General features: G+C 42.0%; 2 protein-coding genes across 2 annotated transcripts in view; both read right to left on the bottom strand.

Annotated features, from left to right (window-relative positions):
• Positions 1-241: 241 nt before the first annotated feature.
• Positions 242-9,932, bottom strand: TBR1 (T-box brain transcription factor 1). The gene is made up of 6 exons (XM_004032701.5): positions 8,998-9,932; positions 8,270-8,424; positions 7,782-7,903; positions 7,051-7,209; positions 5,845-5,906; positions 242-2,746 (listed from the first exon to the last, which is right to left on the bottom strand). The coding sequence occupies exons 1-6, from the start codon at positions 9,687-9,689 to the stop codon at positions 1,888-1,890; spliced, it is 2,049 nt and encodes a 682-aa protein (XP_004032749.1). The 5' UTR covers positions 9,690-9,932; the 3' UTR covers positions 242-1,887.
• Positions 9,933-14,406: 4,474 nt separating this feature from the next.
• The window catches only part of PSMD14 (proteasome 26S subunit, non-ATPase 14), a 101,511-nt gene continuing 93,537 nt past the window's right edge, over positions 14,407-22,380 (bottom strand). The window contains exons 11-12 of the mRNA XM_019022073.4: positions 17,219-17,281; positions 14,407-14,822 (exon numbers count right to left, since the gene is read on the bottom strand). Coding sequence (XP_018877618.1) covers positions 14,724-14,822; positions 17,219-17,281 — 162 coding nt within the window. The 3' untranslated portion in view covers positions 14,407-14,723. The remainder of the gene's footprint in view (positions 14,823-17,218; positions 17,282-22,380) is intronic.

The raw sequence follows: 22,380 nt of genomic DNA, 5'->3' as shown, positions 1-22,380 counted from the left end.
GAAAATGAGCGCAGAAAAGTGAGACTTGGCTCATAGGTAGCTAAATAATTATAAATAAGAGGAAAAAAGTAGCTCCTGGAAGTACTGTAAAACAAATTTAAGGGGGGAATGGGAGGTGGCTTCCATTAAACAGGCTGCCCATATTGGAGTGGGGACGGGCTAGTCTTCCTTAACCCTTAAATATCATCACCTATAATAATTAAATTATTTTCAAACTGTAAACTGCTTTCAAACACCATAGTTAGCGTTTTTACCAGGTTTATTTTACTTGTTATACACAGACGATACAAACGAGCAAAAAACAAAACGTTTCTCAATGGAGTGTGTTCTTGTATAAATTATTCAGTTCACAGACAAAACGAAACAAATATAAAAATCACAACATTAGATTTACAGAAGAGCCAAAATATACACACGTTTAGACCCTGAATTCCTATTAGGAAAAATCCCCCCATGGACTGGAATCTAGATTGAATATTGTGTATGATGCATATTTCACATTAATTTTTAAATACAAAAAAGTATAGGTTTGCTACACAACATTAGAAATCCTACTAATCTATTTCCAGGGGGATTAATGCTCCTTATCAAATATAACAAGACTTAGGGGAAAATCAGTCTTACTTGCATTAATGCTAGTGTTCTCCCAAGGAAGTCAAATTTCAGCTGTTTCTAGGTGGTGGGGAAGTCATTTTCAAAACTAAAATGCAGTAAAATATACAACTCACACAATTCATCTTCACTAGACTACACTATAGTTACCAACAATTCAGTCATCTATATCATTAATAGAGTATTCATTACAAAGATTTACAGCATATAAAGGTGAAGGGGGTACTGAAAGATATTCAGAAACAGTTTGTCAGCATATTTGGCACCTGCACAGACCAGTAATGGATTTGGCACTTTGGGGAAAAACAAATAAGGCAAAATAATATTGCTGATGTCGAGCTATTCTATTTAGAAGGTGGGGGGAACATACAACTCCAGTTGACTTTGCTTTGCAGGCATCATGCCACTTAATCGACTTGCCTATGAACAGACACCTATCCTTTAAAGGTGTTTGGGTGAATTCTCCTTAGCTATTTGTGTGCATTAGGGCACATAGTAATTATTTCATGCAACGGATTGAGGAGAAGTGGGAAACCCATCACTACTGAGTATTTCATGTTTCTAGAGCCTCTTAGAATATTATCTCACAAGAAAATTAAAAGAGAGAGAAGAGAAAGTATGAGAGAGGAGAGAAAGAAAAGCAAAGAAAGGAAAGGAAAAAAAGGTTAAGCATGAACTGGTTTTGTGCCTTGACGAGAATAAAAACTAGCCATTCGTTACAATAAATTAACACTATGTACAATCATTTCACAGGCTTTGTTCCACTAAAATTATTAACATCCCTACCATCCATCCATCCATCCATCCACTCGGGGATAAGAAAGGACGCGCTGGGTGGGTCCAGGTTCTAGAGTCAACATCCTATGGTTAATGTGGAGGCCGAGACTTGGCGGGTCGGAATCGCTGCTGCCTGACAGGACTGCCCAGGTCTCCTAAAGGTGAAGAGTTGCATTACAAGAAAGAGAAGTAGGAGGTAAGAGAAAGACGAGGGGGAGGGGAATTGTAGGAGGATAACTCCACAGAAGAAGAGTAAGTAGGAAAACCAAAAGGTTTACAGCAAAGTTGAAGGTCGGTGAGCTAATTGCAGAGACTGCTGTGCAAAAAAGGTTAAAATCACGCTCGGAGACCTGCACTTATTCGCTGCAGACGGCCATCCAGGGTCAAATAAAATGAGTGGGTGCGCAAGGAGGAGTGTGGGGAGGCGGAGCTGGGGAAGAGCTGTGAGGGGCTGGCTGGGGGTCCGGGCCGCGGCGGGGCCGGGCGGGCAGGGGCGGCCTAGCTGTGCGAGTAGAAGCCATAGTAGCCGCTAATGTCCTTGGCGCAGTTCTTCTCGCAGTCCCGCTGGGCCAGCACCTCGCTCTTGAGCGGGGACGAACTCTCGGACACGGGCGTGTCGGCCGGCGAGATCCGCCTCCGCTTGGCCTGCTCGTAAATCCCCGAGTCGCTGGAGTCGATGGACTTGATCGAGGAGGGCGTCTCGATCCAGCTGGAATCGGACAGGTCCTTGGGCTTGGCGTCCTCGGCGGCGCCGGGCGGCAGCGGCGAGCGCTCGGCGGCCAGGCCCTCGGCCTCCTCGCCCAGGTAGGGATTGGCGCCGGCCATGCGCGCGGCGGCCGCGGCGCTGTTGGGCCAGCAGGGCAGCACCGAGCCCGACTTGGTGCCGCAGTACTGCGGGGGGCTGCGGGCGCCCCAGCCCGACGGGTCGGCGTAGTAGCCGAGCGGGCGGCCAGTGCAGCCTGCAGCCTGCAGCGGCAGCGCCTTCACGCCCGCCGCCGCGTAAGAGAGCAGTGTGGCCGCGTTGCCCGCGAAGTCCGTGGCCGTGTCATAGGCCGAGGCCGCGAAGTCCAGCCGGTTGTTGGCCGGCGTCACAAACCAGCGTTGCGGCGAGGGCGCGCCCGGGTCCTCGGCCTGCTGCGGCGACAGCAGCCCGTTGGTGTGCGGCACGCTGCGGTCCGTACCCGGCCCGGGGCCCGCGCCCGCGCCCGGGTGGAAGCGGGCCTTGGCGTAGTTGCTCACGAACTGGTCCTGCAGGAAAGAGCCGGCCATGGCGTAGCGGGCCCCGGGCACGATCTGCGAGCGCGGCGAGTCGTTGGGCGAGGGGGTCAGGCGGTCCATGTCACAGCCGGTGTAGATCCTGCGGGGTAGGGAGAGAGAGAGAGAGAGCCGAGGGGTGGCGCGGAGGTCCCTTGGGGTGGTGGTGGGGGCAGAAGGGAAGGCCACCTCCACTTTTCGCCCACCCCCACACCCTCCATCTACAAACTTGCAGTCCAGGATTTCCTGGAGAATACAAGAGGCCACAGACCTCTATCATTCCCAAAATAAATCATGGAATTATAAAGGAGCCAATCTGTCTATGCAGGGACCTGAGCAAGATACAGACCATCAAGGGAACGACTTCCCTCTTCTCTTGCTCTCTCTCGTCAAGTGTACTGGGGTACTGAGAGAGGGGCACAAGCAAGGACTTTCATCCACTTCTCCAACATATGTGTGCACATTAAGGCAGATTTACCTAGGGAGTAAGATGCTCTTTGCCCAGTGGGCCTTTCCTCTGCGGTCAGTTTATGAGTGAAATTTCTAAGCAAGGTACTCACTCCTCCACCCTTTTAAGACCTCCTGTGTCCATTTGATTGTTCAGGTGATATCTCTCCTTTTTCTAGATTGTTTCAGAAACCCCTAGGAAAAAGCCGCGCACGCAGTAATCATGAAAGACTGGCCTTCACCCGTGTTCTGGAACCCGAGGTTTGCTGCTGGAAGCCTCCAAGGTACTTAGTGTCTATTGTTTCCCCTGTGTGAAACTTTCACTCCCACCTCTACTAATACAAACAAGAATTACTACTCTGAAACAGTAGTCATCAATCAGAAATATTCTCTTAAGAGAAAAGGTGTTCTTTACTCTGACCTTCTTTTCCTAGCTTTTGGTCCGTTACCCGCAGAAACTTCGGGGCAAACCTACAGTGCACTTATCAGCCTACTCCATGCAATGGACCACTAATAACAGCTAACCTTTACGGAGCTCGACTATATGCCAGGCACTGTGAGCTAGGTAACTTTTATTATCCCACTTTACCGATGAGGAAATTGAGGCAAAAGGAAGTTAAATAACTTGCCCAACCACCGACAGTGATTGTGTTGTTGGGAATTACCTTAGATAAAATAATCAAAGATTAACTTTAGGCCCTGGGCCTAGAAAATCCCATTAGAATTGAGAGGAAACCAAGGGTTGGATGAAGATTGGTAGAAGTGTTTTCTCATACACATGCACACATGCCTCCCTTTTTATTTAGCTCACACATAAATGTTTTAATCTTTAGTCAACAGACTGTTTTGAAGGAGAGCCTCAGTCTTGTCAGACCTTAATCCTTTGGGGAGGAGATTCCCTGGTGAGTGGCCAAGCAAGCTCCTAGTACCCCATGAACCCTTATACTTCTCCCTCTTTCTCCAAAATTGAGCCATGTCCAAGTAACCAACGTAAAAGGGGAAAGGAAGAGTGTCATGAACCACTCAACTCTTCTCTGTCCCCTAAAAATCTCAGGGGTTTTTTTTTGTGTGTGTGTGTGTATAGATAAAGAAGCTTTTATGAAAGATTTAAAGTGATTTAAGATCAAAGAGGAGTGGCTTTTCCAACAGAAGGCAGCCAGAGGAGGAGGGGCATGTGAGAGTTTTGCTGTGGCTGCTCAGGTCCGTTCTGTTTAGTGCACAAAATTTCCCTTCTGAAATTGAATTCCAGTTTCAAATAAGAGAAGTAGAGGGAGGCAGGAAGGGAACATAACTAGCAAGGTGCAAATATCTTCTCTGTTTATCACCACAATATTTTAAAAAGAAAAAAGCAGTCTGCAAAAGATACAGTTTAGATGCCTATCCAGGTCCCACCCACTTGGGATTACTGAATTGATTTGTGCAAAATAAAATGCTTTTGAACAGATGTTCACAACAGAATTAAAATCTCAAAATCTACAGGACTCTCCTCTAACATCTCTAGTCTCTTGAGCCATATACTTTCCACTGTGCTGGGCACACCTTTTTAGATCGTGAGGAATAGAGTAGCCAAGTTTTTATTCTGGGGAATCATATTGATGAGACTTGCTTCCTTTGGAGTACTTTTGAAGAATATATATGGTGGGTATAGGCAGTAATATCAATGACTCTCTTTTAAATTATTAGAAAATATCAGGAGGGATGGTTGGTATCTGCTTGGAGATGGAATAGAGGCAGTCACTTGTCTCTTTCTCCACATATTTAATCTATGCTAGTGAAAGGCAGCTTCTACTTTTTAGCTCTGTCTCCGGCGCTCAATGTAAGCCACGAAATTAAGATGTATGTACCCTTTCCTTTTATGGTCAGAAAACGTGGGGGAACCCCACAATCCAGATTTAGATTTATAACACTATCTGAACTCTTAGGCACTATGGACCCTGAGTGAGAATTGCAGAACAAGCCCAGAAAGCATTCAGTTTACACCTACTGTTGCCCCCAGAGAACAGCCTTTTGATAGAAAAGAGGGAGGTAAGGGAGGCCTAAAGAAAAGGGCACCAGCATGTTTAATTAAAACACACCTAGATACAAAACAAAGAGGAAATATTTTTCTTTTGAAGCTTATAAATACTACACAGCAACACCGTCTGAATCTTTCCGAAAGTCTAAAATGACCGTAACAGCGGTTCTGCTCATGAACTCGCCTGTGGTGGGTGCACATTTGTATTCAGTCCGTAGCAAACTTGCACAGGAAATGCTATTATACAAAACTTGGAAATGGGTAAATAAAAGTCGCATATGCTAAGGAGACTGTTAACAACTGCCAGAGGAGCCACATGCACTTTTAGGCAGAATTGCCCGTTTCAGACAGACATAGACAATCTGAGCTGAGCATCTGCAGCGCCACATACAGTACTCGCACCGAGAACCAGGGCAGCCTCCCCAGCCGGCCAGCCAGCCCCAGAGGCCCGCCAACAACTTTGTAATCCACAGGAAAGTTAAAATTAGGTGGAGGAAACCTCTGACCAAAAACCACACAAGTACCAAGCCACAAGGTCACCAGAGAGAAGGGGAGCCAACCAAAAAAAAAAAAAAAAAAAAAGAAGAAGAAGAAAGAAGAAAGAAGAAGAAGAAGAAGTCCTCTAAAACAACCTTGTCTTCACACATTCCAGCTTTCAGAATCCTTGTACATAATAATCCACCTTTGACCTAAAGCCCAATTCCACAGCTATTTGAAAAGGAAGATACAAAATTACTTACGTGTCATAATTATCCCGAAATCCTTTTGCAAAAGGGTTGTGATCTATTTTCAGTTGTGTAATCTGGCAAAGAAAAAAAATGAATGTTATCTCACCTTTTATATGTGAAGACTGGGTGTTTGAGAATATATCATCTGCCACTTTTACAGGGGCTTAAGGCCTACAATTTATTAAATAGCAAGGTTTTCCTAACTGAAAAATTTGAGGGATTGAGTGGAAAGGAAAAAAAGAGAAAGTATCATGAAAGTTATGAGGAACATGTTTAAATTAAGGATACCTATAGCCAAAGAACTGCTTTCAATTAGCTCTCCTGTGTTTTCTAAATTTGTTCAAACTCACATTTTAAAAATGCTTGTTACACACAATGCACTTATTCAGACAAAAATCTTTAAGGAGAACTTGAATTCATCACTAAATGTTGACTATTTTAAGTATTTTATATTTTAAAACGTTTGTCGCTTCTGACTCACAACCTGAGAAACCACAAGTTGCATCTTAAAATCAGGTTGGATTTAAAAGCATGTTTTAATTTCTGATATTATCATTTAAGTAAAAAAAAGAAACAAACACAAAAACCCCTATCACTCCTAGTAGTCAAATCAGCCACTAAAATCAGTTTTTGCAAACTTGAAAAATCAGAAGTGGTTCAAGTGCTAGAAAGCTCAGTCCATAGCCCTCAGTAATTTGATTTATTGTAGTTTTCACATATATGAATGTGTATGTTCTTTTGATCTCCCAGAACAGTGATGTTTGTTCATTTCAGCCATCAGTTCTGAGATGAAAAAAAAAGAGAGAGAGAGAAATTTTTTTTTAGATGCCAAAGCTTGCCAAGAATAAAATGCACGGGGAAATCTGCTTGTTTTCTAAAGGAAAGAGAATTTTTTTTTTAAAGTAGATTTTAATCTGTTCTAGTTCAAAGCCCAAATTAAAACTCCCAAAAGAAGAGTCTTTAGAAATCCTGGCCACCTCAAAGGTGGCCCGGGTGACCAGCGACGAAAACAAATAGAAAGCTTTTTCCCACCGGCTTGGTATTTAGGAAAGGTGCCGTGGGCAGGCCCCGAGCCCTAGGCCTTAAAACGCACAGCGGAGCCAGCTGTTGCTGATGTTAGCGCTGCTAGTACCCTAGCCTTGCATGGCGGGAGAATGTGAGAGGGTGGGAGAGATGTCTGTGCCGCCCGCCTCGCCCCCAGCCCCTAGGTCTCCTTACATCGGTGTTCTGGTAGGCGGTGACGGCGATGAACTGAGTCTCAGGGAAAGTGAATGTCTGCACGCGGCCGGGCTGGCTAGTGTCCTCTGTGCCGTCCTCGTTCACTTCCACCACATGCAGGCGGGGCTGGTACTTGTGCAAGGACTGTAAAACCACCATCTGTCCGGCGGGAAGAAAGGGGAGCGCCGGGTGGCGTGTTAACGCGGTCGCTGTGCGCGTGGCTGTGTGCGCCCGGCTGCGCGCCCGGGCCGGCGGAGGCAGCCTGCAGCCCGCCTCCCAGGCTAACTGATCGCGGGACTCGCCTGGCTGGCGGCTGGCTGGCTGGGGCAGACCGGCTTTCGCACCTCTGGGAGCGAAGATAAGCCGGGGCACCGGAAAAAAAGGGGGAAGCCGACCGCCCGATCCTCAGGGCCCTTCTCCTAGTCCTCCTGTAAGGAGGAACAAAGATTTCCACAACCTGCAGATCTTGTGGGGTTTCTTCTCAAAATCAATCAGTATTAGTACTTGGGAAGGTCGGGCACTCCAAAATTGGGCCGACGGAGGTGTTGCCAATGATAACAACTTTACAGATTTAATATAAATTTGGAGGGTGGAAATACAGTTTTTAAGTCTTTTTAATGAAGCGAAGAAACGTGTATCCAGTTCCATATGCTGCTTTACACTGACGAACTGGATGTCAGGGAGGAAGGGGTGAGAGAGAGAGAGAAAACACGAGCGCTTGAGCCACTGACCTGCCCATTGTTATTTGAAGCTCCTTTGTTGTTCGTAAGTTTTAATTTTCCAAAAGAGATTTCTTGGCGCATCCAGTGAGCCCCAGTGTTGGGGGAATCCGGATGCATATAGACCCGATTTCCTAGAGAAAGAAATACATTGTTTACATATGCCCCTGGCACTGCCCAGTCTCAGCTCCTCACCACGTAGGACACACACACACACACACACACACACACACACACACACACCTTACTCCACCGTGAAGCCCATTAACTGGGGCTTTTTTAGGCCATTCTTTCTTCCTATTAACTGGGGGTGATTAAAATAGCTTTTGCATAATCCTCCCCCTTCTCGCAGCTCAGTCTGTCCCCCTGTCCCCCTCGTTTCCTTTTAGAAGTCATTGGCCGATCGTTTTAAAAGTCGCTCGAGCCAGTCCACAAAGGCTTTAATTAATCATTCTCACCTAAATAAGTGTCAAGAAAATGTGTTAATTGGAAGGACTTGCCTTGCACATTGGTGTCCGCTTTGCCGCAAGGAACCCATTTGCCTCCTTGAAACCTCCAGTGATTGGGATCCGCCAAAATCACATCCACAAAAATATTGTAATGAGCCGTGGGATCGAGACCAGAAATGTTAAAACTTAAAAAAGGAAACATGCGCCTATTTAAATTAAGGGGTGGGGGGAGAAAACAAGGAAAAAAGAAACATAAATGTTAAAGATTAAATGCAAGAAGCGGGGCGCCAGTTAGCAAAGCAAAACTTGTACTTGCAGCAAATAGGCGAATATTTGCTGGATTAGAAAAAGGGTGGTGGGAGAAGAAAAGAAGTGCAACCCAAATCAGGGAGAGCGGCGGGTGAGCTGGAGTGGGAAGGTGGCAGTTATCACTGCCCAGGTGGAGAGCGAGGTTGGCGACCTGCGTCTCCACCTGTCCGTGCATGCCAGTGTTGATGCGTCCCTCCCATCGCCCAGCCGCTGGCCAGGGCTCTTCCTTTTTCTTGCCTTCCTCTGGCCACTGACTGGCTCTCCCACTACGTTCCTAGAACGGGGTCCCCCCCACCAACATCACCGTGGCGGTTATCCCTTCCACTTTCCCCCTTTCCAAAACTAGCCAACTCTAGGGCGCCTTCCACTCCGCTCCCGACCCCAAATCGTCGCTGCCGCGGCAGTCTCAGCCTAGGTGCACTTGTCCCCGGCTGCGCCTAGAGCAGCGGCAGCCAAAAATGTAGTATTACCTTCCCTGTTTGGTGATGATCATCTCCGTTTGGTGCCGGTGAAATTTCAGCCAAAGGGGCCTGTTGCACAGGTACACCTGTGCTTTGCCGGGCACCAGCCCCGGCTGGGTGGAGGAGAACTGGTAGAACGGAGCTCCTTGGTAGGAGTGGCCGTACTGCTGTGGGTAGGGGTAGCCGGCCGTAGGGTATCCCTGCGGCGAGGAGTTGGACAGGAGGCTGTTGTAGGCTCCGTTGGTGATGACCGGGTGGTGGGCCATGTAGCGGCTAGGGCTGCCGATGGAGAAGGCGGGGTGCGCCGGTCCGTGCTGGCCGGGGTACGGGAACATGGCACTGGGAGCAGTGGCCGCAGACTGTGGCTGGCTGGACTGAGAGAGGAGGTAGCGATCTGCAGCAGAGCCATCGAAACTGTGACGAAGCTCAGAGACCCCGTCCAAGACAGGAGAGAGTTTACTTCTCTGGACGTCCCCTGGTGAGTCCTTGGAGTCAGGAAAATTGTCTGTATCTGACTGATTCGTCATCCCCCTGGTAATTTTTTTCAAAGGTGAACTTCTCTCCAGGTTGTCAGTGGTCGAGATAATGGGATGATCGTGCAAGACAAGCTCGGATCCGCCTGAATGTGGGTAGCTGCTGCTCACATTGAGAAATTTCTTGGAGAGCATGATAGAAGGAGAAAGGCAGTGCTCCAGCTGCATAGCTCTAGAACCTGAACACTCGCCCTCCCGTCCCTGGTTTTTAAAGTCCTATTTATCATAAACTAGAAATCCACAGACCCCCTCACTAGACAGAAAGCACTTCAACCAGCAAATGCTTCTCAAAGGTTTGATTTACTTTTTTTTTCCCTGGGAGAAGAGATTGGCCAATTGACACTATGCAGCAATCAGAAAAGGCTCACTTTTGATCTTGCTGCTTGTGCAGCCGATGAAACGGCTCCTGCCATTGGTTAGCTGCTGACAGTAATTTAATTAGATAGACATTAATTAGGATAATCACCTGGCTCCTGGTAGCGACGATCATGGCAAATTGAAGGGGATGATTTTATTGTTGGCTTGGGGGGTGGGGAATGTGTGTTGGTTTACGTGAGCACTGTTGTGTCACCTTTAAGCTCTGTGACCACTGCTTTAGGAAGATTCAAAGATGTGCAATTTACTAAACATTTCCTACCTTCCCCCCCCCCTTCCCCCCTTTAGAGCGGAGGGGCGGAGGAGGGAATTCGACGATGCTAGGAGACTTTTCGGATCTGAATGAGCCAAATATTCAGTTGAATGTAACGATTTCAAGTGCAAAGTATACAAAGCGCGAGCCGGTGGCCTCTTCTCGCCCTGTAAAAGTTCCAGAGTCTGTCTTTTCCAGCTAATACAAAAGCACACAACACCTGAGCTGGTGCTTTGTGAGCAGATCCTACATGTCCTTGGCGCCCCCACCCCCACCTTTTAAACTGCAAACATAAATAAATAAATCCCTGCTGCTGAGAGCCACAGCGACAAGCAGAAGGGGGGAGGAGAGGGGGCGAAAAGCAGCAACTCACCCACCAATCCACCCACCTCAGGAAGGTTCGGTTTCTTGGTTGAGCACAGAAACAGTGACAATCTATGATCTCCTTTTTAAGTTTTGAAATAATCATAAGCTGTCGGGCTGAAATGCCTTAATGTATTTGCAGTGATGTTTACCGGCTCTTTATTAAATATTTTATCAGCGAACTTGGTTGCAGATTATCTGAAGAACATGTAACTGGGGGCAGGCGCCATGCATCCTTCTCGTCCCTCTGCATTTCCTTCTCTCTGAGGTACTGGCTTGGCGACAGGTTCAAAAGCCTCGCCAGGAAAAGAGAGGGCCGAGTCCCCGTGCAAATGGGCTCGTCAGAAGCGCTGATCTGGGGAGACAGAGTGGAAGTGGTGTCAACACAGTAATCGCTACTGAAAACGTGTGTGTGTGTGTGTGTGTGTGTGTGTGTGTGTACGTGTGTGTGTTTAATGTTTATATAATCTGGAGGGGAGAAAAAGCATCCATGCCAATAATTTTAAAAGGAAAAAGAATCTAAAGAGGAATAGAAAAAAACCAATTTAAAAAGATGTTGGCACAAATAAATAACACGAGGCCCGAAGAGACCCCGAGGTGTAGGGAGGAAGTCTCCCAGCACCGGCTCTACAGAGGAGCCCAGCCCTCGGCCTGAGCCAGAGGGCCAAGAGCGGCAGAGGCTTTTTATCCGCCCAAAGCTGCCTCCCGCGGCCCGGCGCTCGCTGACCTGCCCTCCCGCGGCTTTCCTCCCGGACGCCGAGCCGCGCGGGAATGAGCAGGAGGAGCGCCGCCCAGAGCTCGGCTCGGCCCCGAGAGCTGGCCGGCCCGAGGGCGGGCTCCGCCCGGGAGACTGAAGGAGCAAGGGGTGAGCGGCGTCTGGCGCAGACCCCAGGGGCACACGCTCTTCCCGGGCTGGAGGTGCGGCCTGGGCACCTCAGCCGGGGGAGCCTCTGGCTTCGAGCGAGCGCGTCTGTCCTACCCGGGCCGGGGCAGCTCCCGGAGTGAGAGCAGCGCCTGGGGACATTGGGTGGGTCCTGAGCATGGGCGGAGACGGGTTAACCAGACTGGCCGCTTCGCCACTGTGGTGCATTTTCAGAGCTGCGCCTCGGTGGGCCGAGCGGTCAGCGCTGAGCCGAGACTGCGCCCCTCCAGGCGGGCTGAGCGCCTTGGCTGCAGAGGGCACCAGCTGCGGCCTCCATCAACGCGCCGCGGGCAAGGCCCTGCGCTGGCGGCCTGGGCAGGGCAGGTTGTTGACCAGATGTCCCAGACTAAAGCCGAGACAATTTTCTGGGATAAAAAGAGAGCCAGACCCATTTTTCCTTTCGAAAGCAAACCTCAGCTCCTGGCCAGGAAGCTTCATAAACAAGCAGTCTTAGCTGTTGAATCGTTGGGGTGCGGGGGAGGGGAGTAGGGGATGCCATTTGACACTTGTTTTTCTGCCCTTGACCTTCTACCGCCATTTGCCCTCATGAGAGGCTTTTGACCTCTTGACTACTTTTGGCTACTTTTGTTTCCTTCTTTCTCCATCTTCAACTTCTCTGTCCCTGAGTGCCTCTCCCTCCGGTGCTTCGGAAGACTGTACTTTCCTCCGTTCTCAGTGGGACAGAGCCTTAAATGTGTAAAGAGGTGAGACATCACCTGGGCTCTTTTTGAGGCTTTGCCATTCTCGACACCCTAAACTGTTTTTTTTTTTAAAATGCTAAATTGAAATGTTAAGGTGTTAAAGGATAGAAAAGGGAAAGAGTGCACCTCCTTCAGAGTTTTTAAGGAATTGAATTGATGTGCTCTCTGACCCACTTTGGATTATCAGTACCAAATTCAGTGATTGCTCACATATAGGCTATGCCTTGAATTTATATATACTAAGGAAAATGAAGGCTTTCCTCAGAATCACCACATGTGCCTGTGAACCGTACTTCTAAAAGAAGGCCAGGGCTTCTCAAACCTTAAAGTGTGTATGAACCACACCAGGATTCTTTATTATGATTCAATAGGCCTGGGGTGGGGCTTGCTTTCTGTATATATAACGAATTTCCATAAGACCCAGATGCTATTGGTCCAGGCAGATGACACTTTGAATAGTGAGGCCGGAGCTTTCAGTGCCCCCGTACTAGTCTGAGAGAAAAGCAGGGACATTTCTGCACTAGAGACAAACAGTTTTGTTTCCAGAGCTGCTTTACCTCTGCATGATGGAGGGGTAATTGCGTGCACATGTGCGCGCATACACATACAGTCTTAAACAGCTTACTAAGTTTGTGATTAAATGCATCTTTTCAGTGCCTAACTGGGCCTGGGACATCAGGCTGCTGCGAAAATAGCTGTACATTCCAAGACAAAGGTGTTCACTGAGCCTTGCCTCTTAGGGCATCTTGATTTTGATCGACTCCAAATCTACAAAAAGTAATGTAGGTTTTTGCTAGCAAAGATTTTGACAAGGTTCTGAAACTGGGAATGTCACCAACATGAACTAAGTGACAGTAAGTGGTGTGTGGCTGTAGGGAGTCCAGGAAGATGGGGTGATCAAATAAGGGCAAAAAAACAGGCAAGGTAAGCCTTTCCAGTCACAGGACTCAGGATATTTTCAGAGGACTAAGTAGAAAACAAAAACAAAAACAAAAGAACCCTTTCAACCCAAATATTGAGAATAGTTCTTGAAATGTTAAGGCCTTCTTCTGAGGGCACTGTACCCCCAAAAAATCATTGACTAGCACTCATTAACAACATCTGTGAAATAAGTTATAGAATCTTACTTGCAAAGGGAAAAATCATATCCAAAAAGCCTGCACACAAGTTTGAATTAGGCAAAAGAAAATTTCACTAACTTCCACTTATATTTTAATTTTAAATGGTTAAATGTAATCCCAACAACTTAATACATATTACATGTCCTACATAAAATATACTGTCACTATATCTGAAACAGTAAACCAGAGGACAAGCAAGAAATGCTCAGAATACTTCTTACTCCACCAAAAAAGATACTGTGAAACATACTGGGAATTTAAGCCATTTCGACTTTCAGTTTCTGGTAACTTCACTAGGGAACCAATAAGAGCCTAGACTTGTTCCAGTAGGACAGTAATTTGATCTATCATAGCACTCATAACAGTTCTAGTAGGTTAAGTTAAATTGCAAGTCCATGTAAAACATTCCTTTAATGAAGCTATAGTAATACTCTCACCATATTTTCACAAGGGTGCAGACTAGAATTAGATCTTTGTCTCTGTATCTTTTGCCATACAAATGGTATAATCAGTATGGTTCTGAACCGTAAGTAATAACAGGGGCAGTTACTTTTGTACATCACATTAGAAGTTGGTATTAGCCATTTTTTTTTCTCTATTAGAAAACTGGGTAGTCATAATTTAGAAAAGATGAGACCAAACAATAGCAAAATTATTGCTTATAAGCTTATATTAAACTCACATTATGACTACTTTTCTCATTTTGCTTTTTAGACATATACTTTCTGTGGTTATTTTAGATGAAAGTCCAGTAGAGTTTGCAGCAGCCAATTCCCAGTTTCAAAACTGTTGGTAGAAATGTACTCTTTTAAAACATGATAAAATCTAAATTAAAATTGCTCCCTTTTCTTTGTAAATGTACTCTTCCAAAATCCTAAAAGTATGTTTATAAGATAGTGAGTATACAATATTTAGCTTATGACAAATGCTAATAAAATGTCAACATTTTTTCTGAGTTACTCACTAATTAGGTAGCCACTCATTAATGGAAATCATTATACATTTGTGAAATTTTGTTATCACACTGATGTTTTATGTGTTGTAAGATCTTAAAATGCAAACGGAAACATATCTTTGTGTGAGATTTCTAGACCACTGTCAAATGTTATTCCATCAATCCCACCCATTGCCAAAAAGACCTCAGGAGGCATAGACTGTAAATGTATTTTATTTTGTAAGTGACAATCAAAATATATTTGTGCTACTGATTTTTTCAAATATTAAATGGGATCTTAACAAAATTTGTCCACTTTGATGTATTCATGTATAACTTTAGAATCTGCAAAGACCCTGACTAAAGAAACAGAAGTAATTGCACAACTGAGACTGAAGGTGTTACAGTGCTGCAAATGATGCCAGATGTCTTACATTTAGCCAAGTACACCTTCAGAGGTCCCTTGATTTTGAGCATTAGGAACAACAGAGGAATATACACTGAAGGCATCATTAATAGCGTTTTTCGTTGCTTTATTTAAATACGACAGTATCCAACATAGCTGCTAAACACTGGACAATATTTGAGGTCATAAGTACATCCACATGTTCCTCCAAATGACGTTTGGGGTCCTAAAAGAACAAAAATGAGGAAAGAGAAAACAGAACCATATTACTGGTAGATAAATTAAATTTTTTTCAGTAGCTGATGAAACTAGTAAAGAAAGCCAGACCTTACTTAAATATTTTACAATTTAACTTTACTAGTATATTGTTACATTCTTAGAATTTCTAAATCAAAAAGTTAAGTAGCTAATAAAATAATAGATTACACAATGAAAGCTTGATTTATACAATGCAATGACTGTGTACCAGAGATTTTTATAAGGAGTAACAAGGAATTCTATACAGCTCACAATCATCTGATTTTTTTTTAAATTTCATTTATATATGTATACCTGTCTGAATATATGTGTATATTCTCTACCATTCATATATCTTGAATGTCTGAGAGAATGCTTAATTCAAAGTGGACATACCAAAGGGTAAGAGTTCAGTGTGAATTCTCAGCACTTCTATGTTTTATAATAGCAAAAATCAGAATTCTGTACAATTTTAATATTTCAAGAGTAGTGCTTTAAATGATTCAGAAAATATTCTTGGATCAAAAGTTGCCATTTGTAGTTGAAGAATTTAAATACAATTTGGATCAATTCTAAAATGTTAAGAATGTTTCATGTAGCTATTTTGAAAAAAATGTATCATAGCAAATTATATAGGTGCCATCCTTTAACTTAAACCTGATCAAATCTATTTTTGAAATAGACTGAGTTAAAAAGGAGGCTTAAAATTGTATTGTAATAAAGTAATTTAAATTAAAATGCTTAGTATGTATTTATGTTTTAGGCAGAATTAAGTATTTGAGCAAAATTTCAGAGCTTTGAAATAAGGAATATATATTATACACAATAGAAAAATTACAATTTAAAGGATTATATTCTTACGATTATTGTTAAAATACCCAAGACTCCTAACTTTAAACAAATGTTCATTATTGCAATTATTTCTTGGCCATGCTTTTCTAACCCTTATTTTAATACACTTTTTTTTTTAAACAACCCAGAGATACAACATGTTACAAATAATTTCAAGTGACTAGACTACAATATATTTTTTATTTCAGAAACAAGTCTTAGGGCATTTTAGGTGAAAAACACTGAGAAACACTGGCCGCAGAAAAAAAGATATTGGTTTAATTCCATTACAGACAGTTTTGCTTTTGCCATGCAGTAGGCCAAACCAGTGAGGTAATAACTATATTTTTAAAAATGATTCTGATGATTATTAAACTTTGCCAATTACATATTTTTCAGTTTCATTTTGTATTTAGACCTTTTATTTGCTGCTTTAACTCTGTATCAAGAAACTATGGCCTTGGAAAGGCATTTATTCACAAAACAGTTACTGAATTCTATAAAGTATAAGGCTCCAAGTTGGTGATCTAGTATTATGATTAAAATAAGTAGTGGAAAAGATAACAAGGGTGATATCACATAAGATGAGAAAATAAAATGAACTGTATTTCATTTTGCTTTTTGAGGGTACTTGTTTTTAAACTGTAATACTTAGAAGGGAGTGAAATTTGATTTTCTCATTTATGACATATGATAAAGTCAGACCTTTGCCCCTACTGCTCTGTTGGAGTAATTCATTTTATAGTGAATTGGTAACACGCTTCCCTCAGTTATCTACATTACTTCTTGTGGCAGCTGGGTGATTCTTAGAGATTTCCCATCCAAGAATGGTCCTGGCCCAAACCTACATAGCTTGTGAGATGTGATGGGATCAGAGCATATGGTAGGATGGCTGAAAGCAAAGACAGCTTAGTGTCTTGCATCTGAAATATCAAGATTCTGCCAACATCAGCAATATGATAACCATGTTCCATGAAATGGGGAAAAAATGTAATCAACATTCTTTAAAAAACAGTCTAATTAATCTGTAGATTCCTTTAATTGGTTGGTGTCTTCCCCCACCCTCAGATAATAGAGACTAAAATATATATTTCATCTTAGAAAAGTGAAAGAGCAAATACTTAAAGCCCTTTCTCTTCACTCAGTATAACCCAATAAGGCTCTAACCTTTCTCAGGAATATTACCTACATATTGATAAAGTACATGATTAACAAAACTTGTTACACATGAAATAAATCTACCCTTCTATTATCTTATTTATCTGTAGGTAAAAATAATACTTAAAAAATTAATTCAGGATACAAGTGTCCTAATTTGTTCCTAGTAAATTATTTTCACTGACGATAATATCTCTTAGGTATTTGTGATTTACTTCTCTATAGAGAACCTGACATCAAATAAATTTAGTGACCTTTACAATTAGTATCACATTTACATGACAGAAGAAAAACATAGAGTGGACAGGAAAAAAATTATATAGGCCCTAAAACAGTTTTAACTCTATAAGAACATGTTATTATGCAACTGCATAACTTATTAACAGTACACCTCACCTGCTTGCCAACATTCTTTATTGCCAGCTGTTCAGGTGTCATCTTATCTTCTTCTTCTACAGCCTGTGAATGAAACACAAAGGACAGAGTTTAAAATTATAAATCCTCTATTCCCACTGCAGGATAATCACCAAAAATAATGATGACCAGAATTTTCATTCATACAACTTTTATTCAAATAATTTACTGAACAAATAAAATTATGCTAAACTTCAGAATAACTTTCAGGGCAATAAAAACTATCAGCATCATCATTTTGAAAACAGACAAGAAATACACAGAAAGTATTGAAAATATCAAACAGGATCACTAAATGATTGTGTTGACCATTTGCAAACTGTTACTGAATTCTTCAGGAGATGGGAAATGGAAGTACCTGAGGTGGCACTTACGGCACTGTGGTACTAACTAATTCTGTTCTGTTGCTCTCTCCTTTTCCTATTTGCACAGTACTTTCCCAATTTCCCATTTCTCTGTCTTCTTTTTTCTTATCAATCCAGCCTGCCCATAGCTTCAGTATCTATTTAACTATCAGTGGCACTTAGGATCAAAGGAGCTACCAACTTTTGATCCACTAAACAAATCACATGGGTTTCTCTCTTAGTAATTTCACATCTTTACATCTCTAAAAGTAATACATGTATTCAGAAAAAAATCTGAAACTACTCCACATGAGTGATCTTTAGTAACCATGAATAAATTGTCATTTGAAGTTTTCAACAAAAAAATTACCTGAACTAAAAACCAAATATAATCAAAATTAAGTTAACCCAAACAATACATGAAAACCACTTTCCACTACTTTCAAAGTTAGCTACAAACTCTTCTATGTATGATCATAACTTTCTGGCAGAGTAATTCTGAAATAATTATAACATTTAGATTGGCTACCACTACTGCCCTCCTCTCCCAATAATGGCACCAATATAAAACCTCTTTATTGAGAATTTCACACATAAGAAATCTTAACAGTTTGGGTATGTTATGGCCTGAAGACAAGACTCTGTATCAGATGAACTTTTAATCTATGATTTATTCATAGCATCTGATAAATGGGAAAAAAAAACAAGAAAATTTAAGGATCACTAACCTTAAGAAATGCCAACACAGCATTTACCACAAAAAGAGTTACAAAAGGGGGTGAGATGGTGGTGGCAGAAAGCAGGGAACCAAAATCCCAGTGAGGGTTAGATTTGGATACTCTGAACTTTATAATCTCACAGCTGCCAAATTTCTTCATGTGCGAACAATGAACATGTAGGAAATGTAATCATCAGACATTCCCCATAAACTGGGAAGTTTGGCTGCGTTTCACACCTTCTTAATAGTTTTGTAAACAGAGAACTTGAAAATGAGCAAAGATGGCAAGTGTCTAATTTTATAAATGGACAAACTATCTAGAGAATTTTCCCCAGTAGAACCTGCCTAAAGAGAAAAGATAGTGAATAGGTATTGTACCTACTGATTATCAGAGGATACTTATTTACAACACATCATTAGGAAATGCATTTATGACTCATAAGCCCGAAAGAAGAAAAAGTTAATAACATGCCAAATCTAGACAGAGAATATGCTCATTTTCAGAGTCAGATGTCACTCTATTATTTTCAGTTATAAAAGTATTTCCTAACTGGGAAATTGCTTCTCCCACTATTCAATGTTTTACATAAATGGAAACATTGACAAAACATATTAAGAGTATGTTTTTCTAAATTACTTTCACAAATTGTGACACTATACTTTATTGACTTAAAAGCACTTAGATGAATGGAACAATTCACATAAGTTTGTACTCCATACCCATTCAGTGTTAGTTGTTCTGGGTACATGCCAACAACAGTACTTACTACAGTATTGGAAGGAGGCAAAAATTTTGGAATTTGGCTCAAAATACCAATCCATGTACAAAACAGTTATTAGGGAGTATTGCGGAATATTGCAAACAACAAAGATGGTAGATAGACAATGAACGATGAAGGTCAAAAAGGACTTGAAGTACTGATCTTATTTGAAAAGTTAGGTATAAAAAGCGCTAATTCAAATTTTAAAAATCTTTTACATAATTTACCCACTTTACCAATTAGTTTTTCCATTCCCAATAATTAAAAGAGAGAGTTCACAAACTCTTTGAGAAGTACAGATGGTAAAAAGTACTCCCAGCCATAGATGCCATCTGGGAAATGAGGAGCAGCTGTAGATTTAGGCATATACTAAGGTTGCAAACCCCCATGACAAAAGAGTAAGCATATCTCTTCAATTCTAAGATATTCCAAATCAAATGCCTAAATATTTTCTCTATCTACCCAAGTTACCTGTATCTCATCTACCATCTGGGCAAGACCAGTTTGTCTTCATTCACAGTTCTAATCTGGCTAGTTACCAGGAAAAACGTAAGAAATGGTTGCAGCAGAAACAAATGAAATTCAGGCACAGGCAGTGTCCTCACTAGGGAACTTCTGTGTTTATGGCAACTTCTGTGATTTGGCGTCAAATTTTGCTTTTGCATTCGTGCTCTTCGGTTTACTCAACCAACAAAAAAGCACTGAAAATGTTTGTGGCTATTCACACTAGAAACGTTTTTAACAGTTTATCAACAAAGACCCCCAGATGGCTATCCCATCATGCACGGTCTGCACAGCTCTAAGAAATCCTTGGAATTTGGTCTGTTATGTGATCATAATCCCCTCCAATGTATCCCCTATCTTACAGAGGCTTTTACTAAACCCATTAACCTCATTCTCTTTTTTCTGCTAATGGTCAAGTTTCTTATATGGAAAATCTGTATCTCAAATTCCATCACTTTATTTACCCTTCTACAAACACTGATGGGATCTTTGGCACTTCACTAACACTCTTAAGGATCTCCAGGAGGTCAATTCCAATGGATTTTTTGTTGTTTTTGTTGTTGTTGTTTTTAACTTTCTGAACATACTTAGAGCTACTCCAACATCTGTCTTCTCTTCTATTCCCTTAGCCTTTGCTTTTGCCACCCTGTATCTCTCTTATTCCACATCATACTTCTTTCACTATTTCTTTGGTTTCTTTTTCCCACATTAACATGTTAACTTTGTTCACACTATAACATGCCATGATCCCATTTAAATATCTTTTTAATATCACCATTATGGCAATTTTTACATAAGACAGCACAAACTGCTAAAATGGCATATACTAATTTTTCACTATTAAGCAATCAATGCATAACTGCTAGTGGATTTCAAAAAAATGTATTTTACTTCTTTCATGATTTTTAAAGTATTGACTATATAAACAATATTATGTGTTATATGAAGACATTAAAACTAGTTTTTCTACTACCATCACTAATTAAACATCAATATACGCATGATTTTACAAATATTAATTTACTGAATCCTTAAAACATCTCAATAAAGAAGTTAATCTACACTTCATATGTTAATTCCAGCAAAATTTCTAGCATAAAAGGAATTTTTCAAACTCTTCTTGCTCTCAAGGAGCTCACATTTGGGCTTTACTTGCCCATAAATCTCAAATCATAATGCAGTGTAAAACATACAAAAAAGGAGTGTGCACAAAGCACGATGGGGACATAGGGGTTAAGTAAATGTACCTAACTTTTTCTTGTGGATCACCTGGGGAAACAGAGGGAGAGTCAGGATGAGAGTATAAAGAATGCATTAGGGAGGAACACATCATGTGATACTTAGTAGTAACAGGGAAAGGGAAAAACCATGGGAGAATGGCTGGATGTGGAAGAAGAGCAAGAGAGATGAGTCCAAAGTTTCAAACCTACACGATGCCTAGAAAAATGAGTGTCAGTTATAACCAAATTGGTAGAGGGAACTGTCATGAAAAAGTAGAAAGTAGGGTAGACAATATTGCTTACTCTTGAACAGCAGCATCTGAAGTAATGAACATGTAACTGGAAAGGTCTCAGACAGTGGAGATGATAATACATTTCAAATGAGAGGAAATGAAGAGATTTCAAAGTTGTTGGCATTGCTAAACTATGAAAACAGACTTTTAAAGAAAGGTATAAAAACAGAAGAGCAGAAAGGCAAGGGCTGAATCTTGGAAATGCTCATAACAAAGGCAGCAGAGTGTGTAGTTGCCAAAAAGTCAGGGGAACCATGGGAATGTATGGCCATGGAAGTAAAAAGAAGAGACTTCGGAAGTTCAAAGGTATGATGTGAAGGCAAGAGGACAAGGAAAATAACTGAAAGAGATGCAAGACTCAGTGCACTAAGAAAATAAATCACTCATCTCTTTTAACAAGCTGGAAACAGCAAATTGTCATCAGCGCCATACTCTGTCATGAAAAGGTTATGACTCCGAGAATACTGGAGGCAGGTGGAAGGAAATGATCAATGACGTAGGAGGTTATATTTTATCCAGTTAGCCTCAAGGAAGGGAGAGGGGCAAAGGGTGCCATGATAGAGAACAGTTGAAGATTAGGAAGAAAGGTGCCCCTTAGAGGACACTGCATTTCCTTAAATTTTAGTTTATATTATGTTAATATTAGTTAATAACAGTGCTTATGATTGGCCACTTAATAAAGTTACATTTTTGGTAGAAAAATACAAGTATAGCATAATTTCATTCATTTAATAAATACTTATTGAGCATCTACCATTTATCTGGCAGTGTACTAAAGATAAAATGAGACAATATCTGAATTCACAGAGCTTATAGACTAGCTGTAAAACCAGGAAATTAAAAAGTAATAATTAGGCTGGGCATAGTGGCTCACAACTGTAATAATCTCAGCTACTCAGGAGGCTGAGGGGGAAGCATCACTTGAGGCCAGGAGGTTGAGACCACCTAGGGAAACACATCAAGACTTTGTATCTTAAAAGAAAAAAAAAAAATAGCCAGGCATAGTGGTGAGTGCTTGGAGTCCTAGCTACTCAGGAGGCTGAGGCAAGAGGACTGCTTAAACTCAGGAGTTCAAGACTGCAGTGAGCTATGATGGTATCATGCAGCCCGCCTAGGCAACAGAGCAAGACCTGGTCCCTTAAAAAAAAAAAAAAAATTAAATTCATTTGATAGAAGAACAAAGTTCTACTGGCATATAAAGAAGGAGTAAATAGCACTCATTTGCTGGTATGGTGAGGGTCTCAAAAGTGAGAAAGGGTTAGGCTGAGAATTGAATGAAAAGGAGTGGGGATGGGAATATAGTA

This window comes from Gorilla gorilla, chromosome 11, assembly GCF_029281585.2.
Source record: "Gorilla gorilla gorilla isolate KB3781 chromosome 11, NHGRI_mGorGor1-v2.1_pri, whole genome shotgun sequence".
NCBI lineage: Eukaryota > Metazoa > Chordata > Mammalia > Primates > Hominidae > Gorilla > Gorilla gorilla.
The sequence above is the reverse complement of the archived record's forward strand: the minus strand, read 5'-3'. Positions and strand labels throughout refer to the sequence as shown.

Excerpts from the sequence above, each read along its gene's own strand:
- TBR1 (XM_004032701.5), bottom strand. The coding sequence starts at position 9,689 with ATGCAGCTGGAGCACTGCCTTTCTCCTTCTATCATGCTCTCCAAGAAA. Across the intron at positions 7,904-8,269 it reads AGCGGACACCAATGTGCAAG|GAAATCGGGTCTATATGCAT; the intron begins GCAAGTCCTTCC and ends TTCTTTCTCTAG. Across the intron at positions 2,747-5,844 it reads TTTCGGGATAATTATGACAC|GATCTACACCGGCTGTGACA; the intron begins GTAAGTAATTTT and ends CCTACCCCGCAG.